The following is a 26,900-nucleotide window of genomic DNA, read 5'->3' as shown; positions in this document are numbered from 1 at the left end:
AAAAAAATATATATGACCTTATTAAAAAAAATTTCAAAATATTGTGACTTTTCTACAAATTTCCCTTTGATTTCTTACCTTGACGTCTTATCATTATATAAGTTGATAAGATGAATATTATATGTTCTCTTTCTAAAAAAAAGATGGATATTATATGTTATATAATGTTACATTTACCATAGAACTTGATATACATCTCATCGGCTCATTTATGACTATGCATTTAGGTCGGTAATGAAACGAATAAAATGTGTGTTTTCGGTAAAAAAAAGAGCGGAAAATGAGCTAATGAAATGGATATGCTAGGTTACATAAGATTAGATAGACAATTTGAAATTTCTTATAAACTTAGAAAAAAAATAACGAAATTGATGCTAGTTTATGTAATTATTACAGTCTTCATTAAATGCATTTTATATTCTAAAAAATATACAATATAGCAGGATATCAAGTTTTATGGTAAACATAACATTATATAATCCAACATATCCATCTCATCAACTCAAGATGATTATACGTTTAGGTCGGAAATGAAACCGTAAAATGTATGTTACATGGAGAAAATAACAAAATCATCACTTAATTTTGGGTTGGAACTTATTCGTAAATTATGGTTAAATAATATGACTTTAATTGAACCATGTTACTAATGAAACTAGTAAACCGGAAAAAATAAGTAAAATCTTCATTTTTACTAATAATTCATATTTTTTTTCGTAAATGAATTTTAGTTTAGATTTTTTTTTTTTTTTTTTAATCGGCATGTTTGAGTCCTTGACCGAGCAAACTGCTAATGAAAGGAAAACCACATGCTAATTACGGTAGGCTGCAGATACACCATAACACAACCACAGGTGCTGTTTGTGTTTGGGTCGCTGCCGGTGGTGGTTCACAATCTTATCATCTTTTTATATTCCCAATTTCACCCTTTTCCTTTTCTTTCTTCCTCCAATTCCTTTTCACCATCTTTCATCTTCATCATCACATTTCTTTAATTATACACGATTCTAGAATCTCAACGCCTTTTATCTATCAATTGATTCAGAATTGTAGAGACCCAAATTCACACGAGACGCAAGAGTAAGAAAGCATCGCACCGTGGTCATCATCATCAGGGATAAAGAGACAGGTACGACTAATTCATGAAAATCTTCTTTTGCCATGGATTATTTTTTGCTGCTATCAACGATCCATCGATTCTTTTTTATATAATAAGTATTTTTTTAATCCAATTATGTGCCATAGATATCGTTGCAGTTATCGGACGATCTGATTATTTTGTAATCGTCTTTAGTTTTAATCAAGAATTACTCTCTTCTCAATAACAGATTGATTTTCTTCGATTGACGATTGTTCATAGTTACTTGTAATTTCAATCGAGAATTATTCCTCCTTGTACTTTGCGAATGTTTAAAATCTTTTTCTTTTTATTGATTGATTCTCAATGTTTAATTCGAGAACATTTTGGATCCTTCCGGAAAGTTTTCTGAAAATCAAGACCTTGAGCTTTTATTGTTCGAATATTACGTACTGGGTTTCTTGCCAAAACAGAAAGGGTAGATGTGTCTTTTTGTCTCATGAAAGACGGTTTAAGGTCTTTGAAATGACAAAATTACCCTTGTGGATGTGTCACGGTTCAGCTTCTAGTAGGGGTAGTATGGATATTTAATTACGGATTAGTTTCCTATTTCTGATCAAGTCAAAAAATAATCTGTTTACCTTCGCTTATAAATATCAGAATTCCGGCTGCGCGTCTTTCGTGTAAAACCAAATCGATTCTCTTTGTTCTAAAACAAAAATTGGATCGTAAATTTCTGAAATTGTGATTTTTACAGCAAAACGATCGAAATGGGTTCTGATGCGAACAAGATGAACGACGCAACAAGCTTCCAGCCTTCCGAGCCTGCACTCTGCGCAAACGGCTGCGGCTTCTTCGGCACGGCGGCGACGATGAACCTCTGCTCCAAATGCTTCCGTGACCTTCGAATCCAAGACGAGCAAGTAGCTTCCGCCAAAGCCGCCGTGGACAAGCTGGTAAACAAGGTCGTCTCCTTCCCTCCCCAGTCCGCAGCGTCTCCATCCTCTTCTTTATCTCCGGCGTCCGTACCTGAAACGGCCTCGCAACCTTCAACGGCGGAGGAGGTGAAGGTATCAAACCGGTGCTTGACTTGTAAGAAGAAGATTGGGGTGATGGGATTCAAGTGTAAGTGCGGGGAAAGTTTTTGTGGAAGCCATAGGTATCCGGAGAAGCATGATTGTGAATTTGATTTCAAGAGAAGTGGAAGGGACGCCATAGCTAAGGCTAACCCGGTTGTTAAAGCTGATAAGGTGAACCGGATATGATTCAAGCTATAAAATAACTCCGGTTCGTATTTGGGTTGGGGTAGGGTAGTTGAATTGAAGGTGGGGGTGGGGTCAAGGGTGTATGTTAGGAAGGGAGTGGGGGTGGGTTTTAAAAGTTTATTGGATTTGATTTTTAATAAAAGTTGAATGTATTATTGGATTAGTTTTCTTGGTGGTTTTTAGAAATTTAGAAGTTCTATTTTTATATAATTTGATACAATAATAAAAATATCAGATATCAATAGTTTTTTTTTTAGTGATAGCAGGAGGCGCCATTTTTTTTTTTTTTTTTTTTATTACTAATCTACCCTAATAAATGAAAATGACTTTGCCACATGTCCTTCTCTCATAAAATTAGCCACATGTCATTTTATCATAATTTGAGATATATTTATTTTCCACTTGTCATTACTTTAATTTTCATTTTCAATATATCATTAATTTAGTTTTCATAAATTAAACCTACCATAATAACTATAAATTTCAAATTTCAAATTTTAAATTTTAATTCAATTTCAAATAAATTTACAGTTTAAACCTTTATGTTTAACGTTTTGTTATAATTAACCCGTTTAGTACACACTAAACACATAATTTTAATTTATTTACTTTTTGCATGTTTTTTTTTTCATAATTTTCATTTGTTTCAATTTCAATTTCAAATAATTTTTCTATTTAATCGTTCATACTTAATATTTTGTTTTAATCAACCCGTATAATATACGGGTCTTACAACTAGTTTATAACCCGTGAGACCACGACTACAAAATTAATTAAACTTTAATAGTTAGAACACAAAATTATTAATCAATTATAATCGTTAATTTAAATAAATATGTGAAATTATATCACCTTATAATTTGTATTAATTTTATTTTAATTTTTATTGCATTGTTATTAATTTATTGTAATTAAAATGAAATTTTAAAATTTGAAATAGATAATTAATAGATTGACAAGTGGCATGCATTAATTAAGAGGTTTAATAGGGTGGCATATGACAAAAGAAAAAGAATAAAATATGTATTGATTAGAATGCCTAATATGATGACACATGCCAAAAAGGAGATTAAAACTATTCTTTTATTAGAATAGGGATATTGGTTTTTTTTTTGGCGGTTAGTTGTTTTTCTTTTTTAGACACAATTGCAAAGTTGGTTCCTATGTATGCTTTTTTTTTTTTGAGTTTTCGTCCAAACCTCCATATTTTTGGTTTCATGGTCCTTTTGGCCATATTTCTATGTGGAAATGGTCCCGTTAAACTTAAAATTACTAATATACCCTTTTAATTTGTTTTTTTATTTTCTTAAACATTTTATCCTTTATTTTAATATTAATGTAATAAAAAAATAAAATTCTCTCTCTCTCCTTTAATCAATCGCTCTCAAACCTACTATGGAAAGACTAGCAAAAACAGCGGTTTGATTTGATGATGAAAGTCTAAAGGAACTCGAAGAATAAGAAGCAAGCATTTTACATAAAAAAAAATTTCAGATGTTGTTTCGTTTGCCACCGTTGGCCGTCAGATCGTGGTTGCCAATCAGTCACATGTGAAGGCCTGGTTCGAGATGGAAAACAACAAATAGGTATTTCAATACAACCAAGATTCAGTCGTTCTTTAACATAAATCAGATCCTTACCCTTCAACATTCACCCCTCGGAGCAGTAAGAAGTTGCTCAACTTTAGGTATATCCCCTCCATCTATCTCTTTTTACACCAGTTTCCCAATAATTTTAGGCGTTTCGTAGGTACCAATTCTCTTGATTTCTATCATATTTTTTCAAATTTGACTGGCTTTAGTACCTCGAATGAATGATAGTTTGATATGTGATGTAGATATCGCTCAAACTGATGCACACAAATTTAGATTGCACTCTACATGTTTGTGTTTATGTCTGTGAGAGACGAGGAATTAGGTGAGGATAGTTCCAATTGTCATGGTGGAAGGTGACGAATGTTGATGAACCAGGGGGTAACAATTGCGACGTCACAGGTGGATTTAAATGGGAAAGGATTAGCTTCAACCAATTTGTAAAATATGGGTGTGGGATTATCATATGTCCGTGATTTTCAATTATGTAGTTAGTGTGTATGTGTGTGTTTGAGGTTTTAATTTCCATAGAATATATATGAGTATGTTAATTCCAGATTGTATATGAGTGTGTTTCTGAGTTTCTATTGGAAGAAGACAATGAGAGAGGGAGAGAAGGGTGGTAGTGGACAACGGTGGTAGCCGGAGATGGAGGTGTTTGTTCCCGGAGATGGATGTGTGTGTTCTTGAATGTGGGTGTGGAAGTTCTTCAGAGTGTGTGTAGATGTTCTTGAGAGAGAGAGAGAGTAGTGGACCCCCTTTTTTATTTGTTTTAACATTAAAATTTAAATAAAAATAAAAATAAAATGTTTAAGAAAATGAAAAAACAAATTAAAAGGATAGATATCTTTTTAAGTTCAAAAGGAACCAATTTTACAATGAAACTAGTTGAAAATGACCATGAAGTCAAAAAAAATCAAAGTTTGGACTAAATCTAAAAAAAAATTGCATACCATAGGGATCATTTTTGCAGTTTTGTCTTCTTTTTATACATCGAATCAATAATAAAAATATCAAATATCAATAGTTTCAAACTAAAATAAATTAATAATTGTAACATTACAAATTACGATTTAAGTGTTCATAGAGCAGACACTATGTTTTTTTATTATTTTTTTAATAGCACGAGGTGCCAATGTTTTTTTTAGGCTAGAGGGAGTGACCTCGTCACCCTTCTCGTCAAAAAGTCACCAACTAATGTTAAACCACTCCTTTAATACTCGCTAGTTGATTCGTTAACTATGGATCGTCATGGACTCAGCGAGAAGTGAGAGAAATATTATTAGGCTGTTATTGGTTGTTTACTTTTTAACTACAAACTATTGGTTGTTTTTTTTCTTTTTTAAAATAAAACCTATTTAAAATCAAACACTACCACTCCCTATATTTTTTGTGTTATACATGCTAAACCTATGTGTCATAAAAAAAACTAAAAAATCCTAGGTGACAATGTGCTAAGAGTGTTACCACTCATTCTAGCCTTATGTAGTGTAGCTTATGCATATCATGCTGTTATGATTGATTTGCAATGAAAATGTATTGACGATGCGAGTCAAAAGAACGTTGTAAAATTGATGTTATGGCGTTTATGTATTTTTATTAAGGTTCTAAATAACGTAAGGCGTGACTTGACGCCAATGTCAAGTCTCAAGCTTTTACAAGCCTTGACGAGCCACGTCGTTTGTAAGACGTGACTTAAGATGACAATTTTGTATATAATTAATATTTTTATATGTATTTCAACAATTATTTTATTTTATACACATATATGAGTTAAGGTGGCGTTTTGGGAAAACTTGGCGACAGACACAAGCCTTAGAGCCATGACGAGCTTTTTAGAACCTTGATTTTTATTGATGTATATGTGTCACTATAAGTTAACATGACGTTATGATTTTACTAAATTTGATGTAATTCTAATTTTTTATAGGATATTATTATTATGAGATGATAATACTAAACTTTGAACCACTCTTGACTTTATTTTATGTTGTTAATGTATGACCAAGACATCTATATATCTATATCTATCTTTTTTTAACAGCAAACTATCATACTTCTAATCTAATCCTAAACATCACTTATGTATATTAGTGAGACTTGGACCCATGACCTCTCATTTGAGAGAGTCACTCCTTACTGCTAGGCTAAAGACACTTTGGTATCTATATCTATATATACTTATAAAAGAAGTATTTTTTTCTTTCATCATATTCATTTGAAACTCTCATGACTTTTCAATTTCTTATAATAATAATATAAATAAGTTCAACAATGTTTTATAAACAAGAAATGATGTTTTATGTGACAACCCGAAATTTCTATCTTGTACAAACCATTCACTTCAATCAAAGTCAGACTTGTTTCTGCTAACTTTTAGCATTGTTTTGAGCCTGTTTGAGCATTGTTTTGAGCCTGTTTGAGCATTGTTTGAGCATTCTGAGCCTAGTTCACCAAAGGAGTAAGTGTTTGGATGTGTCAACTAGAGTACCAAACCATCAAACAAGCCATAAACCCTCAAAAAAGGTGTTTACGGACAAGACCCATGAGTTTACGTCCGTAAACTCATGGTGGCCGTAAACTCCATCCTATAAGTATGGAACTTGGCCATTTTTCTTCATTTTTCCCATTTCTAAGGCTTGGAATCCGATTTCCCTCCCAAGGATCATAAGGTTTTTGCTTCCAAACTTCAAAATTGTAAGTGGTATCCTTCCTTTGTGAGATCATACTTCTCTTATCCATGAATCACCATTGATTTTATACATGGATTTCATCTTTGAGTCTAGATCTTCAAAGATTCTCAAGAACATCAAGAACACTTAGGTGTTTTGGGCCGAAAACACCCTCCTTTTGCCTTCAAATCGTAAGTATCTACCTCCTATACTTGTTACCTAGTTTGGATATTGGATTAAGGCCTTGAAAACAAAATGAAATCAAGAACAAAAGGTGTTTACGGCCAAGACAATCTCCCTTGGCCGTAAACCCTAATTAGCGGGGCATTTGGACCTTAAACTCTTCCTAAGGCATGACATGAACATAGGATCCTTACTTAATGCTTGAAAGCTTTTTAAAACACCTTTATGCACAAAATGACATGAGTTTACGGCCGTAAACTCATGGCCGTGAACTCCATTGGTCTTACCACTTGGCCGTAAACACTAGTGTGTGGCCATACACCCCTTAGATGCAACCCTTTGTACTTCTAGCACTTGAATCTAAGTGTTTTCATGTCCTAGGGTGTCTTTACTTGCATAATTAGTTGTTTAAACACTAATTGTAAACATATATGTATCATTATATGATAAATAGGATCCGTGTGTGTGCTCAAGTCTTCACTTGGCACTTAGCATCCTATACCACTCGTTCATCCAAACCACTCACTACAGGTGAGGTCATGCCCCTTAATCTATCTTTTAAATGATTTTAAATGATTTTATAGGGGGGATACAAGTAGAAAACATGTAGTTATATAATCAATCACATGTGATTTATAACTGTGTTTCAAACAAAGGGTTTCTTATACTTTAACTGTGTTTCAAACAAAGGATTTCTTATACTTTAAATCGTCTTGTCAACCAAACTACTTTTAAATCGTTTTATAAACTGACATCAAGTCATCAATATTTATTATTAAACTCTTCAAATGTTTTACAAAACTTCTTTTTAAACTTATATATTGTCAAATGCATGTCTATATATGTATAGTTATATAAGTAATGTTTAAAGGACCTAGGACTGATAACTCGCTTTATTTCCTTTTCATTGTTTGGATGTGGCCTTAGGGTATCGATTATTTGTCCGAATGTCATCTAAATATTAGTTATATATTATTTATACATATGTAGATGTAAAAGTACTAATTAATCAATTCAATATCTTTGGGTAGCAAAGGTATACCTTCATTTATTCAATTACAGAAATCACTAGTAAACTATAATAGGTATAGTTTAGGAGAATACTATAACAGAGAATACTATAATAGAGAATACTAGAAAGAGAATACTATACGGAGAATACTCTAACAGAGAATACTAGACAGAGAATACTATACAAAGAATACTATAACGGAGAATAGTAGACAAAGAATACTATAACAGAGAATACTATACAGAGAATACTAAATAGAGAGTACTATAACAGAGAATACTATACAGAGAATACTATAACAGAGAATACTATACAGGAAATACTATACATAGAATACTATTACTATATCAAGTATACTATAACAAGATTCAAAGATAACATAATGTGAGATACTACTTCATGACACAGCAACCATTTCGTTGTGTCACGTTTTGTAACCAGAATCTCTTGGAGGGAGAGCATGAGTTTGCGTATAGATCTATACTGGATTGACTATCCTACACCTTGTTGTTCCCTATAGTGGGACTTGCAAGTCTACGGGTGCCAAATGTCATTTCTTCCGACGTCTTTCATCGTCGTGTTTTAGTCAGTTAGTATGGTAACAACCTCATCACATTATACCTAAATTAAACCATTGGTTTTAAGGTAGTTATTACTTCAGTAGTTAATACAAATAATACTGCAGTACACATACATTTTCCCATTATATTCAAATTGTGATCTTCTTGCATAAAGGGTAATATAAAACTATATTTTGGTAATGATAGTCATATTTGGGAAAAGCATCCACTTTTATAGAGAAACAAACATACAAAACAGTCGGGTCTTGGTGGAAGACTACTTTTTATACTAATAGAAAATATAGGATTTTCTAGGAGTTTTCAAACATATACAAACATTTACATTGAACATTTTCAGTAAACTTATACAAACATTGACACTAAATACTTATGAACCCACCAGCTTAAATGTTGAACAACTATTTCAAAATAACTTGTATTCTCAGGTCATCAGTAGACATGTACAGTCAAGGTTGTAGAACTCGCTACTCGGTACCTGCTCGGCCAACTGGGGAGTAGCGAGTACTCGGGAGTACTCGGGGAGTACTCAGATTCGGTAATTCATGTAGAAATATTTTTTGGAAAATTATATATGTCAAAATCATAACTTAAAATCATAATTTGATTGACATATATAACCAAAATTAGATACATGTGAATACATAAAAACTGAAATACACATAATTGTCTCGCTACGTGGATAATTTCTGAAAATTTAAGATATATATGTAGTAATAATCACATGTTTGTGTTAAATAATAAATCATTAAGTGCATTATACATATTAATCTTGAAATTCTTGATGTTTTTCTCTTTTTATGACAATTTTGACCCTTTGAACGAGTTTGACTGATTTTGATCGAGTTGGCCGAGTTTGACCGAGTAGGCCCGAGTTTGACCGAGTTTGTCCGATTTTTAACCGAGTTCGACCGATTTTTGGTCGATTTTGACTAAATCCTAGTTTTTTGGCCGAGTTGACATTACTCGCCTCAGTGGAGGGCCGATTCCAAGTAATCGGCCGAGTACTCAGCCGAGTAGGTCGAGTTTTGCAACACTGGGTACAGTCGACCGGGTTTTGAGAAAACGGAGCATGTTCAAGACTCGTCTTTTATTTTGATCACTTGTTTTGGTGTCTTATTACTATGAATGAACACACTTGTATCAAATTATACTATTAACGCAATGGATGATGTTGTTGCTTGTTTACTACTTTGCATTGTTATGATATTGTACATGACGTCTTCCGCCCCCAAACGTTTCCGCCATTCCGGTTTTGGGGTGTGACAGATTGGTATCAGAGCATTGTCTATAGTGAATCGAGTATATCAACCCATAAAAGATATACAAACTATAAACACCAAGGGATTAAAATACTCTGGCCAAGAGTTTATACTTTTACGTACTAAAATACTTAACCAAAAGTATACATAATTACATACCTACATACTTACTATAGAAGAGTGTCATACTAGAACATAACAAAAGTATTTAATTGTTGGACACAACATTCAAACCTTGGCAGTTATGTAATTGTATCTGGGATAAATATAGCCAGATCAGCTATATTTATTTGAGATACGATGAACGTGTGTCGACAGCAATTGGGGTGTTGCAACAAACCTAAAACTTACCAAATTATACATATACATCTTCATATACAGAAGAACATGAGAACAAAACGTAAAGTAAAATACTATAGGAGTGTTTTAGGCACTATCCATTCAAAGAGAAAACTTATTAGGATTAGCAGTAAGTTTCTCTTATAGAAAACTTTTATTGGTTTATCGCGCTATTTTAGAATTGTTAAATAAATTCCTTACCCTTATTTCTCGTCTAGATAAATGGCTAGATTCCACCTCCCCGGCGACCCTTACTTTCCCGGCCAAGAGAATGGAGGATGGCTAAATGCAGAACCAGAAGCAGAACCTGAACTCCCTTTAGATGATGATCTGGTAGAAGACCTTCCAGAGGATCTTGATCCTGAGCCAGAAGTGGAGAATCTACCCTCAGTGGCTCCAATCCTAAATCCTAACCCTCGTCCGGCTTTTCAAGGTCTGACGCCTTTGTGAGCTGAGTACTTGGAAAGGTGGAGCCATGAGCAGGGCCAACCCTTACCACACAACGGAGACCGAAACTTCTACAACATGAGCGAAGGAGGATCCGCAGACAGGATTCTTCCCATCCTAGTTCACAGAGTGGCTCGAAAATGTTGAACTAAATGTAGCAACCATTCAACAAATCGTAGAACTCGAGGTGGACACAAATTCCAATGCGGATAGTATTCACAATCTTGAACTTACTCTTAGGAGAGACAATGAAACTCTACAACAAGCACTAGCTGAAACTCGAGCCGAAGTTATAGAGCTCCGAGTACGCCAGAGGGTGTACGAAAGACACCTACTTGATGTGGAGCGTCAGCTGGCTGAACTAAGGGTTCATCCGAAGGATAACTATCACCAGTAGGAGATGCTCTACCTTTCTTCCTTTGGTTTAAGGAATAGTCTTCCTATCTATGCTCCAAGTAGCACTTTTCTATGTAACTATCCCTGTATTGTAGTTACTTTTTCGTTAGGCCTTTGTTTTGTCAAAACTTTTCTACTTCGGATACAACGTAAGACCTACTCCAAGGTCAAATTTTCCTGAACTCATTACATCTTAAAAATCAATGACATTGACAGTCGACTAATCCCTGAGACAATCCTTGTCCAAATACTTTCATTCTATTATCATTAGAATTCTATCTAAATCTCTCTCTCGTAAAATTATTGAACTATGGTAATTTAGCTCAAGGATCACTTCCAATTCTTGTCAAAAGTTGGATCATGTTATCCACCAACCAATGATATCCTAGTTCGGATGACAATCGTCTTGTGACCATTCTATGAACTTACTTCTACTCTGTACCATTACTGCATCATATGGGATGTAGGTCAAACCATCGAGAATTTACATTTACATGAATGATTAGAATACATCTAGGGCCAACCATAATCGCTCACGAACTCATTTTCTTATCGTATAACAGAATCATGTCGTCATCTAGAAATAGTCAGCCAAACGACGAAACCCCGATCCTGCATATAAACGCCGCTACTTTCCAAGCCGCGGTAATAGCTGCCGTGACAACTGCCCTAGCACAATTCAACGTTGGTAACGCAAACAAAGATGGAAACGGTGTTGACAGTTCAAATTGTTGTAACAACCCAAGAAATCAACTAAAGATAGTAGTCACAAACCCCCAAGGCCACAAATCTGAGTATAGGAAACGAAAGCGTCAAGACAAAAATGAGCGCAAGCGATCTCAAAGACTTTCCATGCAACAACAACAAATGGCGACCCCTGCCACTTCAGCACCGATCAAACGATATGAGGGAACACTCCCGAAGTGTGACAAGTATAAGTTTCATCATAACGGAGTTTGTCGTGAATTGCAATGCAACAATTGCAACAGAATGGGGGCACACTGCTCATGTCTGTAGAACGCCGGCACGAACCATCTTCTAAATCACTAGCATTGGAGTCAGCTCGGCTTGCTATGGTTATGGTGAAACCGGACACTATAAAAGGAATTGTCCAAAAAGGAGGAACAACGAAAGCGCTCATGTCCACATAACTGCGACCCTGCACATCACTTCCACCACCGACGCTGGTGCAAGCCAGATATGTCATATATTCGGAGAGATAGGACATCTCAAGAAGGATTCTCCAATAACAAAGAAGTCTGGTGCAGACGGGAAAAATACTAAGGATCACCGCCGCAGGAGAGACTACTCCGGACCCACGTTGAAATACTTATACGTTCCGTAGCAATAAAGTTAGACTTATAAACTATAAAAAAAACTAGTGCAACTCAAGTCATATCATTCTGCGAGATCCTATCAGTTCAAGGGACTCTCGTGCTGCTTGTACTTGCTTTTTGTAGTATACCTTGTTCGCAGCAGTAGTTTCATAGATAAAACTAAAGTACTGAAACTCTGACATAAGTTACACCGTTGTGTTTTTGTAACACCTTTCTGAACTAGTCTAACACCAGTTTTTCCGAGCAGTCCGACATCATCATTTGACTTGAGTCAATTCGATCCTCACAGTGCCAGTTTCGTGCGAAAATTCTTTTCCCTGTAATCGACTTTCTAGCGAAGCCGTCGTTCCAGAACTCCGAAGTACTCATGCGTAGAGTGCCTTATGTCTCGTATCCTTCCCGAAGTAACCTCAGCAAACCTCCCCGAAATACCACTCGTACAGTACGTCGAGTTTAATCCGAAACTCATACATTTAATCTATCGCTGAGGAATGTATACACAAGGGTGGTACATAATCAAGGTTCTACATGCTTAGAATTGATGATTCCACTTTAACTTCTTTTCCTTGTTTGGATGTGAGCTTAGAGAAGAATCATTTATTCAATTGCCTTTTCAATCTTAATTATATACGGGTCGAATATGCAAGGCTGTGATTGATGAACCAAATATCAGTTCTAATATGAACTTCAGGACAGAGACTGCTCAAGACTACGAGTGATCGTGCTGCCATGCGAATAAACTTAGAAGCCAAACAAATGCCCTTCCCGCCGATCGGGACAAGAGATACAAATGGAACAGAAGTACCTATCCTTTTCCTTAATTCATGAGTAATTATACTTTCTTTTAGATCTTCACGACATCTAATCCACCACAAGGTTTTGACGTCGTAATCGGTATGAATTGGTTGAGTCTACATCGAGCCGACATCATGTGCTTTGAGAAAGCAGTTCGTTTTGACCTCCCTAACAACGAAACTCTAGTTACCTACAACGAAAAATCAAGTACGAACCTTCGCATCATTTCGTGTATTCAAGCTCAGAAGCACTTATGAAAGGAATATCACACATTCCTTGCACAAATCGCCAGTTATGAGTGCTAGAGGAGGATGTCCCCAAGACAACCTTCTGAACTCGTTATGGACACTACGAGTTTGTAGTGGTGCCGTTCGGATTAAACAACGCACCAGCTGTATTCATGGATCTAATGAATAGGGTGTGTCGTCCTTACTTAGATCAGTTCGTCATTGCTTTCCTCGATGACATACTTATCTACTCTCGTAGTAAGGAAGAGCATAGTAAGCATCTACGTCAGACCTTGGAAACATTACGATCAGAGAAGCTCTACGCAAAGTTCTCTAAATGCGAGTTTTGGATTTGAAGAGTCGAATTCTTGGGTCACGTTGTTAGTGAATAGGGAATTCATGTGGACCCTTCCAAAATCAAAGTCATTGAGAACTGGTCAGCACCGAAGACGCCTACAAAAATTCGCCAATTTCTAGGCCTCGCTGACTACTATCGTAGGTTCATTCAGAACTTCTATCGGATTGTGAAACCGCTTACTACACTAACCCAGAAAGGAGTGACCTTTGACCAGGAAGAGTTATCATCCCAGTAAAGTCAAACAAAAGAAGCAAAGTCGTATCCCGATAGTGAAAGGTTCGCTGGAATGCCAAGTGAGGACTTGAATTCACTTGGGAGCACGACGATCAGATGAAACTAAAATATCCTCATCCTTTAGCATAGTCTTCAATTCTTGCTTAAACTCTAATTTTGGGACGAAATTCTCTCTAACAGGGGGATGATGTGACAATCCGAAATTTCTATCTTGTATAAACCATTCACTTGAATCAAAGTCAAACTTGTTTCTGCTAACTTTTAGCATTGTTTTGAGCCTGTTTGAACATTTTGAGCCTAGTTCACCAAAGGAGTAAGTGTTTCGATGTGTCAACTAGAGTACCAAACCATCAAACAAGCCATAAACCCTCAAAAAAGGTGTTTACGGACAAGACCCATGAGTTTACATCCGTAAACTCATGGTGGCCGTAAACTCCATCCTATAAGTATGGAACTTGGCCATTTTTCTTCATTTTTCCCATTTCTAAGGCTTGGAATCCGATTTCCCTCCCAAGGATCATAAGGTTTTTGCTTCCAAACTTCAAAATTGTAAGTGGTATCCTTCCTTTGTGAGATCATACTTCTCTTATCCATGAATCACCATTGATTTTATACATGGATTTCATCTTTGAGTCTAGATCTTCAAAGATTCTCAAGAACATCAAGAACACTTAGGTGTTTTGGGCCGAAAACACCCTCCTTTTGCCTTCAAATCGTAAGTATCTACCTCCTATACTTGTTACCTAGTTTGGATATTGGATTAAGGCCTTGAAAACAAAATGAAATCAAGAAAAAAAGGTGTTTACGGCCAAGACAATCTTCCTTGGCCGTAAACCCTAATTAGCGGGGCATTTGGACCTTAAACTCTTCCTAAGGCATGACATGAACATATGATCCTTACTTAATGCTTGAAAGATTTTTAAAACACCTTTATGCACAAAATGACATGAGTTTATGGTCGTAAACTCATGTGGCCGTAAACTCATGGCCGTGAACTCCATTGGTCTTACCACTTGGCCATAAACACTAGTGTGTGGCCATACACCCCTTAGATGCAACCGTCTGTACTTCTAGCACTTGAATCTAAGTGTTTTCATGTCCTAGGGTGTCTTTACTTGCATAATTAGTTGTTTAAACACTACTTGTCAACATATATGTATCATTATATGATAAATAGGATCCGTGTGTGTGCTCAAGTCTTCACTTGGCACTTAGCATCCTATACCACTCGTTCATCCAAACCACTCACTACAGGTGAGTTCATGCCCCTTAATCTATCTTTGAAATGATTTTAAATGCTTTTATAGGGGGGATACAAGTAGAAAACATGTAGTTATATAATCAATCACATGTGATTTATAACTGTGTTTCAAACAAAGGGTTTCTTATACTTTAACTGTGTTTCAAACAAAGGATTTCTTATACTTTAAATCATCTTGTCAACCAAACTGCTTTTAAATCGTTTTATAAACTGACATCAAGTCATCAATATTTATTATTAAACTCTTCAAATGTTTTACAAAACTTCTTTTTAAACTTATATATTGTCAAATGCATGTCTAAATATCTATAGTTATATAAGTAATGTTTAAAGGACTTAGGACTGATAACTCGCTTTATTTCCTTTTCCTTGTTTGGATGTGGCCTTAGGGTATCGGTTATTTGTCTGAACGTCGTCTAAATTTTAGTTATATATTATTTATACATATGTAGATATAAAAGTACTAATCAATCAGTTCAATACCTTTGGGTAGCAAAGGTATACCTTCATTTACTCAATTACAGAAATCACTAGTAAACTATAATAGGTATAGTTTAGGAGAATACTATAACAGAGAATAGTATAACAAATACTAGACAGAGAATACTAGAGAGATAATACTATACAGAGAATACTTTAACAGAGAATACTATACAGAGAATACTATAACAGAGAATACTAGAGAGAGAATACTATAACAGAGAATATTATACAGAGAATACTATAACAGAGAATACAAGAACAGAGAATACTATAACAGAGAATACTAACAGAGAATACTATACATAGAATACTATTACTATATCAAGTATACTATAACAAGATTCAGAGATAACATAGTGTGAGATACTACTTCATGACACAACGACCATTTCATTGTGTCACGTTTTGTAACCAAAATCTCCTGGAGGGAGAGTGTGAGTTTGCGTATAGATCTATACTGGATTGACTATCCTACACCTTGTTGTTCGCTATAGTGGGACTTGCAAGTCTACGGGTGCCAAATGTCATTTCTTCTGACGTCTTTCATCGTCGTGTTTTAGTAAGTTTGTATGGTAACAACCTCAACACATTATACCTAAATTAAACCATTGGTTTTAAGGTAGTTATTACTTCAGTAGTTAATACAAATAATACTGCAGTACACATACATTTTCCCATTATATTCAAATTGTGATCTTCTCATATAAAGGGTAATATAAAACTATATTTTGGCAATGATAGTCGTATTTGGGAAAAGCATCCACTTTTATAGAGAAACAAACATACAAAACAGTCGGGTCATGGTAGAAGACTACTTTTTATACTAGTAGAAAATATAGGATTTTCTAGGAGTTTTCAAAGATATACAAACATTTACATTGAACATTTACAAACATTTTCAGTAAACTTATACAAAAATTGACACTAAATATTTATGTACTCACCACCTTAAATGTTGATCAACTCTTTCAAAATAACTTGTATTCTCAGGTCATCAGTAGACAGGTACAGTCGACCGGGTTTTGAGAAAACGGAGCATGTTCAAGACTCGTCTTTTATTTTGATCACTTGTTTTGGTGACTTATTACTATGAATGAACACATTTGTATCAAATTATTGTTGGATTAATGTCTAAGTCCATAACTATATTTGGTATGTACTTGACCCGACCCGGCATGGTCCATTTGGGTTGCACTTCACCGACACAATTTATATGGATAATCTTTTGAGAATAGTATGTTTATGATTAATATTAATATGTTATAAGTTCTAATATATTAATATGGAATCATATTATTTAATTAGTATTGATCAAGAATTAATTCATAATTAATTAAGTGATCAAAAGGAACTAATTAAATATGGACTCTTATATATATGGAATGGGCCAAGTTCATTTAGGTTGGGCTAAGCTTTCATGGATAGTCCATGGAGTGTTTAACCCATGGATCCTAGGAAATGAAAGGTCATGGGTATTAGGGTTTAACCCTAATCCTCCATACTATATAAAGATGTCTTTGGTTGGTGAAATTGGCACTAGTGTGGATACACTAAAGAAGGGCTAGCCAATTTCACTAGAGAGAACCAAGTAATCATATTCTCTAAAGTATTCCAAGGTGTCTTGGTGATTTGTGATTCCACTTGAGGCTTCCACACTATTGGGGCTAAGCTCTTAAAGCTTGAAGACATCAAGCTACATCAAGAGATATGTATTCTATCTTGTTACATTCATAGTTTTTGTATGCTAGATTAGGATAATACCTTGGATGTTCTTATTTGCATGTATAATAGAGAAAACATAGATCCAAGGTATTTAGGGTTGCATGTACACTTAGGAAGTGTTAGAATGCTCAAAACCCAACAGTGGTATCAGAGACACGGGTTGTTTTCTGTTATATTGATGCAAATATTTTATTTTCAAAGTTGAAAAAAAAAACATGAAGTTTGTCAAATTTTAAGATAATTACTTGTTCTTGTGAAAAACTAATTATTTGTAAAATTTGAATAATTTGCTTTATGAGTTGAATTAGGTCAAATTTAATAAAAGATAAAATAATATGATTATTTTATTAGTTTTAAAAGTTTGATCTAAAGAGTTTTATTTTTTGAAACCTCCATAAGTTATGGATATGAAAAGGTTTTAAAAAAAAAATTGATTCAAAGTTTTTTTTTGGAGTTACAAAATTTGGTGTTAATGTTTTAAAGGATTCCATAACTTAAGAATAAGTTATGGATCACCAAAAAAAATTTGTGTTACCTTGTTTTATGAGTGAATTTAGATTAATGAATAAAGTTATGTGATAGTTGGTTTTAATCCAAATTAATCTAAGAATTGATTCTAAAATGTGTTTTTGTAACTTGTCCTCAAGTTATATGAAAAGTCACATTTAAGAATCATAAAACTCATAAAAATTGGCAAAGGTTACAAAAATGAAGAGTCTAGTTCTAATTAAATGGTTTTATGACTCCATAACTTGTCCTCAAGTTATGGAGGACCAAGAGTCTCTTCATTAAATAATAAATTAAAAAAAAAGTGTAACCTTAATTAATTCCATAAGTTATAAAATAAAGAAAAAGTTAATTCTTTTATTAGTTTAAAGTCTTCCATAACTTGTCCTCAAGTTATGGAACTTGAAGAGTTTTTGGATTAAAACTACTTTAAACACATAAGTTATGGAATTAATTAGTTTTGAATAGTTTCAAAACTTGCCCTCAAGTTTTGGAATTTGTAAAGTTTTCTCTTATGAATACTTTAATTCCAAGTTAGCCCTTAGAATTTTAAAAGTTAAAATTCAACCCTTATACTTTATAATATTATAAGTTAATAATAATATATATATATATATATATATATATATATATATATATATATATATATATATATATATATATGTATAAGAGTAAAGTCAGTCTTACCGTTAGTACGCCTCATTCACGAAGCCGGTCTATAAGGTGGGGTATAAGGTTGTTGCCTATAAAATGGCAACTTAATGGGTGTCCACTCTCACCCACCGCTTGCTTGACTGGTGGAGGGTCGTTAGCCGAACGGGTTTGACAGGACTAGAATTCTCCCTTCATTAAAAGTATTAATGATAATACTAAGTAACTAAACTCTTAATAATACCCAATCTTAGTTACTTAGGAAAAATGTGAATAAGGTGCTAACCCATGAAATTACACTTTACACTTTGTCTAAGTCGTTAGTGGAGCGTGTGTGGTTAACCGGCACACTAACTTGGACTTAACAAGGTAGGTAAAGGGTGACTTAATATTTATCATAGTATCGATGGAGCGTGTGTGGTTAACCGGCACATCGATTGAGGGGTAATTTATTAAGGGTACCAAGTGATTTGCATGGTTACTTCACACCTTGTTTTGTGATCCTCGGCATCCCAGTCACAAAACCTGAAGGGCACACTCGAGATTGACACATGCCTTTGAAAAGTTCAATGAATCTCAAAGATCTAGGAGTTTCAAAACCAATTAAAACCTAATAATTCATTTCGTTTATCTTGGTGGAAATTGGTGAATCGTCATTCACCTACCTTCAAATATTTTATAGCTTGGATTACGGCATACCTCTTCTAAGTTATAAAATAGTTTGTTGGGTCCTAGCCTTAATATTTCATATTGGGTGTCATATTAAGGACTTTAAATCAACTATCTTGAATATCTCCCAAAAGATGTCTGTAATAGACACCTATGATCTTCCCAAATCTAGTGAAACAAGGTTTCCTAAATGAAGATGATGTCCTTTGGAAATCATACTTCTTTCACCTCCTCCAATTATTCTCCCCAGCCCACAAGTTCTTGAAAAGTTTAAGGTCACTCAAGCCCTATTGGCAAGGCAAGGTCTAGGTGTGAGCACATCTTGGAGATGTAGTCACATATTGACAAGCCGGGAGAGTTGGGTGTCAAAGTCTTGAGAAAGTTGGTGGTTCAATCACTTTCTAAGTCACATAGTGAGTTCCTTTGGGACACCTATGAAACAGACTATGACAAGACCCTTAACGATCTTATCTATTTGCTAAGATCAACTTCCTAAAACTTTATGGACATTGACAATGATGACATTGGATATCCAGTAAAGCATTCTCTTCCCAATGGAAAGGGATCGGCCATAGTCAACTCGGTTGACCAAATGGTAAAGAGAAAAGCTAAGTCTGTGATAGTCTCGTGTACCATTATCAAAGGGTCCATATGTTTATATTGCCAAGGGAAGGGGCATTGGTTGCGAAGCTGCCAAATTTACCTAAGGATGTTAAAGTCAATAAGTTTGACTCTACTTCAGGTAAAGACCACTATCTAACTCTGTTAAGTTTCTATTCTGAGATTCCTGATACATGATGTGACTGGGTCACATGGTGATGTTTTAAGAATCAAAGAAAAGTGAAGAAACTTAAAGAAAGAATATGTTGAATCTGATGGCTTAGATGGATTTCTATCGCATAGTTTGAAGATCGGATTCTTGAGCAACTTCTTAGGAGTTATGAGATATTGCTTAGGAATAGATAACAACAAGTTTTCATATGGATTGTAAGGATAAGTTTTTCCGCAAAGTTTTAAAATAAAAGAAATTTTTTTTGATTTTATTTATTTTAAAATATCCTTACAATGGCTTTTGAGGAAAAATTGTTGCTTATATGATTCCATTAAAAGCAAGAGTGGAAATATGAAATTGATTCTTTCATTTGTGGTAATGTCTAGATTTACCAAATAAGGAAAGATTCTCATCACCCAAGTTTCAATTGGACCGGAACTTGGAATCATGCAAGTTGTATAGCATGATGAATGAGAACTTTCAAGTTTTGGAAAATTAAGACTAATTACTCGGCCACATGGATCTGTGAGTCAAGTAAAGGACTAAGGGATCGAGTACACATTCTTGTGCACTGATTAAGTCCACCACAAAAGATTGATAAGACTATTCGTCATAGTTTACTAAAGCTCAGTAAATATGATTATACTTACAAGCTTAAGTGTAACTCTGAGACATTGGAAAAGGTTCCAATGTATGGCAGGGCGAATAAGAAGAATCAAATTAGGCAGAAGGATAAAAGTTTCTCATATCTGAAAAGATGGGAGAGTACTTTAGTATCAGTTTTGTGATCATCTTAATGATTAAGAAACCATATCAAAATTAGTTCTCTAAGGAAATCTTAGTGCATTCTTATGACTAAGAAGAGGAACTTGAATTGTTGAAATGGTTAAATCAAGAAGATGAGTCATACTTCGTTCCAATACAAGTCTTAGAGTCATACTCCAAGATTGTCATTTGAGTGACATGTCTTAAAGAAGGTTTAAAACACTTGTCAAATGTAAGAGTAAAAGTTTTCTACTCTTGTACATTTGAAATTGGTAAGTTGTGATGTTTTGGATAAAACAAAGACCAACTTAGGCCAATTGGGTAAAGTGTTTTTCTTGATTAGAATCCGCACTATCTCTTGGATGTTTGACAAGGGAGTCTTATATGTCAAGAGGACAGTGGGAGTCTTAAAGGTCTTGAAAGTCTCAAGAAATAATCAAGAATAAAACCTGAAGTTCTTCACTAGCACACGACTTGAGGTTTATAACCTATCGTGTTGACATATTCTGTGCCCATTCCAGTTAAAGTTGGCTTTGCATATGAGTTCTTAGAGTTCTCAGTTTGTTGCATAACAACTTGGAAGCAATGGCAGGCCCTTGAGCTGCCAGGTGGCAAGAAGTTAAGACTGAGTTCAATCCATATGGTTTTGGATTTGTCATTATCTTTGTCTTGTGATTATGGTTTGACAAATTCATATGGGTAGGAACTCATACACCATATAAATCTAAGTGTCATAAGGTTCCTCTCCGATTCATGAAAATGATGGTGAGGAAACGCTTTCACTAAGTAGATTTTACGAAGATATCAATTGTGTTATTTGCATTTTCAAAAGTCGTTAGTGGAGCGCGTGTGGTTAACCGGCACACTAACATGGACTTGTGAGAAATGGCAAATGCCTAAGCAATTGAGACCATGATTACGGTATCCCTTTTCATGGTTCTTGAAATTGCTTAGACACACAGGTGAGCTATCTACGGAAAGGGTGTATGAATCTAAATTTCAGACTGTCCAGCTGATTTCAGAGTACATGTCAAAGCTAGTGGGAGCATAAGTGTTATGCTAATAATCATCATGTTAGTGGGAGCATGATAATTATGATAAGTATTGCAAGTCAGCAATGTTAATTATAGAAAACAAAAGTTTCAATTGGGAAAAAGTTGTTTTGCTATAATTAAGGGAGAGGAAATTATGCTTCATCTCAAATCTATAAGCTTAGATCGTGAGGTTTTAATCATTTAGTCAAGGATATATATGAATTTCATGTTGGAATGGCTCAACATAAGGAAATTCTGTATATGGGTCCATTATTTGCGTTCTAAAATTCGATTATGATTACGGCATCCTTTTTCATAATCTGAATTATGAGAACTTGGCAAATTGAAATGGAAATATTATAGCAAAAGACTGGTTTAGTCTTTATGTAAGACATCATGAATCGTGTCCCATATGCTTCGGATATAGGATCGATTACATGTGCTATATTCATCCGTTCTAAAATTTTCCAAATGCCTGGGGCATTAAGAAGGGAAAAGGTTTAGAACTGGATATGACTAAAAGGATTAAACAATTGTCGAGGACAATCTAAGGTTTACCAAAGATTGGTTACTCAAGGACAATTGGAAGTATAGTGATAATTCTGGAAGGACCATATTGACATAATCTGTAAGGAGGCAACTCTTGTTCAGAAGTGATAGTCAAAATGGAATCTGGAAATGTTTCAAAGTTAGAATTTTCAATCTGTGTAAGATTAAGGAAACTTAATGCAAGAAGGATATTTCCAAGGAGTTGATCTCCTTTGGAATACTCTGTAATGATTGTTGCCAAGTCTTTATGACTTTGTGCATAATCATTACGAGAGGATCAATGCATATAAGTTTAGAATCTAACAGATTTCAGTAAATGGCATGAATTTGGAATTCTTGCATTTGCGGTAAGGATTTGGGAGTGTGAAAAGAGAATCATTGAAGTTATGTTCAATTGATCTAGTTCACAAAGTAAGGATCATAGACAAACATAGTATGCATACTTGGTGTGTGGCATGACTAGTGTTTAAGAAAATATAGTGTACATGCTTGGAGCATGGGACAACTATTGTTTTAAATTCAAGAATAAAGTTGATAGCTGAAACAGTATACAATGAATAATGTGTAATCATATGGTGATAAATAAAAGGTGTTTTTATTTATGTTCAAAGATTTGATACCATATTGGATTCAATTATTATTGTGTTTCACTTTGCATGTTTTGACTTCCCGAATAAACTAGGTTATTCTTCCGGAATGACTAAGTTATTCAAACCATCCACAGTCGGTCATATGTTGGAAGTAGATATGAATTAAGACTGTCATGGGTTGGCTTGTAGAGGTCTAAGGTGTTGGACAAAGGGCTACAACACTCATGAGTGCTCATAAGTTCTGAGTATTGGATTCAACCCGCGCTCATTGGAATCACTTCATGGATTTTATCACGAGTGATCATGAGACGATAATATCTTATATTCTTCAAACCTAGAGATATGAGTTGTTACTATGAGTTGGTTGTACATTGATTGCACGAAAACGCATTTGGTAACTCGGTGCTATAAAACGTGCCTTTGTGTATGATTCAACAAGTAGTAGAACAAGCCATATGAGTCGAAGTTTATCCATTCCTTTTACCTTCGGGATAAAAGCGATATCTGTGGGCCCCTCGATGATTTGATGATGACAAATGGAAGTGCTCGGCCGGGCCAGGACTGATTTGATTTGTTCAATTAGTCAGTCGTCATAAATCGGAAATCGGGAAACAACAAATGGACAAAGAGAATGATTATAATCCATGTCTCAGTCCATATGATATCTAGAATGGAGGAATATATGATCCCTTATCTAATGGACAAGTTCGTTGACAAGATCAGAGTTCGACAGCAGCTTTAAGAGCTACGATTGCCAGTTAGGTTTGAAGTCATACGCAATAATAGTTTTAGACTTATCCAAGTGGGAGACTGTTGGATTAATGTCTAAGTCCATAACTATATTTGGTATGTACTTGACCCGACCCGGCATGGTCCATTTGGGTTGCACTTCACCGACACAATTTATATGGATAACCTTTTGAGAATAGTATGTTTATGATTAATATTAATATGTTATAAGTTCTAATATATTAATATGGAATCATATTATTTAATTAGTATTGATCAAGAATTAATTCATAATTAATTAAGTGATCAAAAGGAACTAATTAAATATGGACTCTTATATATATGGAATGGGCCAAGTTCATTTAGGTTGGGCTAAGATTTCATGGATAGTCCATGGAGTGTTTAACCCATGGATCCTAGGAAATGAAAGGTCATGGGTATTAGGGTTTAACCCTAATCCTCCATACTATATAAAGATGTCTTTGGTTGGTGAAATTGGCACTAGTGTGGATACACTAAAGAAGGGCTAGCCAATTTCACTAGAGAGAACCAAGTAATCATATTCTCTAAAGTATTCCAAGGTGTCTTGGTGATTTGTGATTCCACTTGAGGCTTCCACACTATTGGGGCTAAGCTCTTAAAGCTTGAAGACATCAAGCTACATCAAGAGGTATGTATTCTATCTTGTTACATTCATAGTTTTTGTATGCTAGATTAGGATAATACCTTGGATGTTCTTATTTGCATGTATAATAGAGAAAACATAGATCCAAGGTATTTAGGGTTGCATGTACACTTAGGAAGTGTTAGAATGCTCAAAACCCAACGATTATACTATTAATGCAATGGATGATGTTGTTGCTTGTTTACTACTTTGCACTGTTATGATACTGTACATGACGTCCTCCGCCTCCAAACGTTTCCGTCGTTCTGGTTTTGGGGTGTGACATTTTATTACAATGTCTTCATCCCACATCGATAGTAAGAGTAAACAAGAGAACGTTTCATCTTCTATGAATATGAAATGTTGTGAAATGTTTCAAATGGACCAAACCATGAGAACTTCTTTATGTCTACCTTTGTAGGAATTTGAGGGTATTATTTGGTGAGATTGTCTATATTGGCAAGTGTCCAGTTAAGTTTTAGAATTCCAAAAACGGTTTTGAACCATATTTTTTTAAGTTCAAACCATGTTTCAGTAGAAAAAAAAGTTATGTAGTTTGATATATTAAGTTGAATCGAAGCTGGATCTATTTGGACCTATAAATGAATCATTTTCCTTTCACCACATACATTTAAAACTTCCTTTATTTTTCAAATTATTTCAAATAATATTATAAATAAGTTATATAAATAAAAAAAAACATCTACCTAAACCTAAAATTCTAACTGTTTGAACAATCACTTTGATTCAAAAGCACGAAATATATACAAACCGGATTTCACTAGAAAAAAAGTTATATGGTTTGGTATATTGAGTTGAATCGGTTCGAGTTTGATTAATTTGGACCGATAAATGAAGCATTTTCCTTTCACCACATACATTTGAAACTCCAATTATTTTTCAAATTGTTTCCAATGATATTATAAATAAGTTTCATAATGTTATATAAATATAAAAAAAAACATCTACCTAAAAATAAAATTATAATTGTTTGAAAAATCGCTCTGCTTCAAAAGCACGAAATATATACTTGACTATATTTTCTAAATGAATTCATTTTATAATGAACTTTTGAATCATAAAATACATATAAACAAACTTTCTATATTAAGTACCTAACTAAATTTAAGATTTTAGAATTTAACAAAAAGTTATTCAATAAAAACTTTTTTTTTTTGGATAGAAACTTACGAGATTATTGAAAAAATGGAACTATTGAACAATAAAGAAAGCGTAAACAAGAAAAATGGTGTTTTATTAAATAAGTTAAATAATATTTTATAAACAAGAAAGTGTGTTTTATTATAATGTCTTCATCCCACATCGATGGTGAGAGTAAACAAAAGAACGTTTCCTCTTCTATAAATAAAAAAGGTTGTGAAATGCTTCAAAGGGACCAAACCTTGGGAACTTCCTTACGCTTACCTTTTTGGAATGTCGAGTGTATTCTTTGGTGAGATGTCTTTATTGGCAACTGCCCAATTAAGTTTTAGAATTCTGAAAATGGTTTTGAACATGATTTTTCAGGTTCAAACCGAGTTTCAGTTGAAAAACCGTTATGTAGTTAGGTATATTAAGTTGAATCGGTTTGGGTTTGATCAGTTTCGAACGATAAAGAAAGCATTTTCGTTCCACCACATATATTTGAAACTCTCATGATTTTTCAAATTGTTTCTACTTATTTTACAAATAAGTTACCTAAACATAAAATTAATAATTGTTTGAAAAATAAATTTGATTCTGTAGCACCTGGTTCCTGGTATGTAAGATTTATTTGAGTATTTTGTATTATTGGCCTTGGACTCGGCGAGTTAGAGGCCCAACTCGCCGAGTAGAGACGAGACTTGGGACGCGGTTAAGTTGGCGACTCGGCGAGTCCGTGCTGTCTGATGAAACCCTAATTTCCAAGGGTTTGCACCCTATTTAAACGACCATTTGTGCCCCAACTCCGCCCCCTTCACCCTCAGAAGCTCTCCATACGTTCTAGCCCTTGTTCTTGTGAGTTTGAGGCTTATTAGTGTGTTTCCTTGAAGATTTTGAGAAGGAAGAGGAGTAGATCAAGAGGAAGGGAAGGAAGCCAAGCATCTTTGTGTTCTCTCAGTAATTTCTTGGAGGTATAACTCGTTTTCCCTCTGTTTCTATGCTTATTACTCCATTAAAGTCCTTCTTGAGCCATGTCCCAAGCTTGGTTGTGCATTATTGGTTGATTCAAGTTGTTAGCCTTTAGATCTACTGCCTTTATGGAGTCATATTGCACACAAGCCCTAGATTTACCCCTTTTGGTGCACTTTGAGCCTTAGAACCTTTTTTGGTGATGATCTACACGTAAAGTTGGAAACTTTACGTGTAAACCAGGCCCTAGGAGCCCAGATCTATGAATGACATGGACTGGATTCGAGCAAAATCGCGTATATGGCTTTTGCATGAAGCAGACTCGGCAAGTCGCTCATCTGACTCGGCGAGTCTGGTCGCGAGTCTCCGAGTTTATCCCCTTTTCGTTGTGTCGAGTTGAGTAGTGAGTCCTGGGTGGAATCGGTGAGTTGGTAGCCAAAATCACCCATGAAGGAACTCGGCGAGTCAGCGCCCTGACTCGGCGAGCTCAAGGCAATCTTCTTAGATCAAGAACAGACTCGGCGAGTTGTTCATACAACTCTGCGAGTCACAGCATAAATTGTTCATCGGATGAAGATGAACTTCGCGAGTTGTTCATACAACTCGGCGAGTAGGAT

General features: G+C 34.8%; 1 protein-coding gene and 1 long non-coding RNA gene across 2 annotated transcripts; both read left to right on the top strand.

The window, feature by feature from the left end:
* Window positions 1-861: 861 nt before the first annotated feature.
* LOC145091381 (zinc finger A20 and AN1 domain-containing stress-associated protein 7-like) lies at window positions 862-2,605 on the top strand. The gene is made up of 2 exons (XM_079029078.1): window positions 862-1,129; window positions 1,836-2,605. Exon 2 carries the CDS (start codon window positions 1,849-1,851, stop codon window positions 2,341-2,343), a length of 495 nt encoding a protein of 164 aa, XP_078885204.1. The 5' UTR covers window positions 862-1,129; window positions 1,836-1,848; the 3' UTR covers window positions 2,344-2,605.
* Window positions 2,606-3,717: 1,112 nt separating this feature from the next.
* Window positions 3,718-4,491, top strand: LOC145091380 (uncharacterized). Its single transcript, XR_013702144.1, has 2 exons — window positions 3,718-4,030; window positions 4,181-4,491. It is a non-coding gene; the product is annotated as an uncharacterized LOC145091380 (long non-coding RNA).
* Window positions 4,492-26,900: the final 22,409 nt, after the last annotated feature.

This window comes from Lactuca serriola, chromosome 3 (assembly GCF_051521515.1).
Source record: "Lactuca serriola cultivar US96UC23 chromosome 3, Lser_US96UC23_V15, whole genome shotgun sequence".
Lineage (NCBI taxonomy): Eukaryota > Viridiplantae > Streptophyta > Magnoliopsida > Asterales > Asteraceae > Lactuca > Lactuca serriola.
This window is presented reverse-complemented; position numbering and strand designations above follow the sequence as displayed.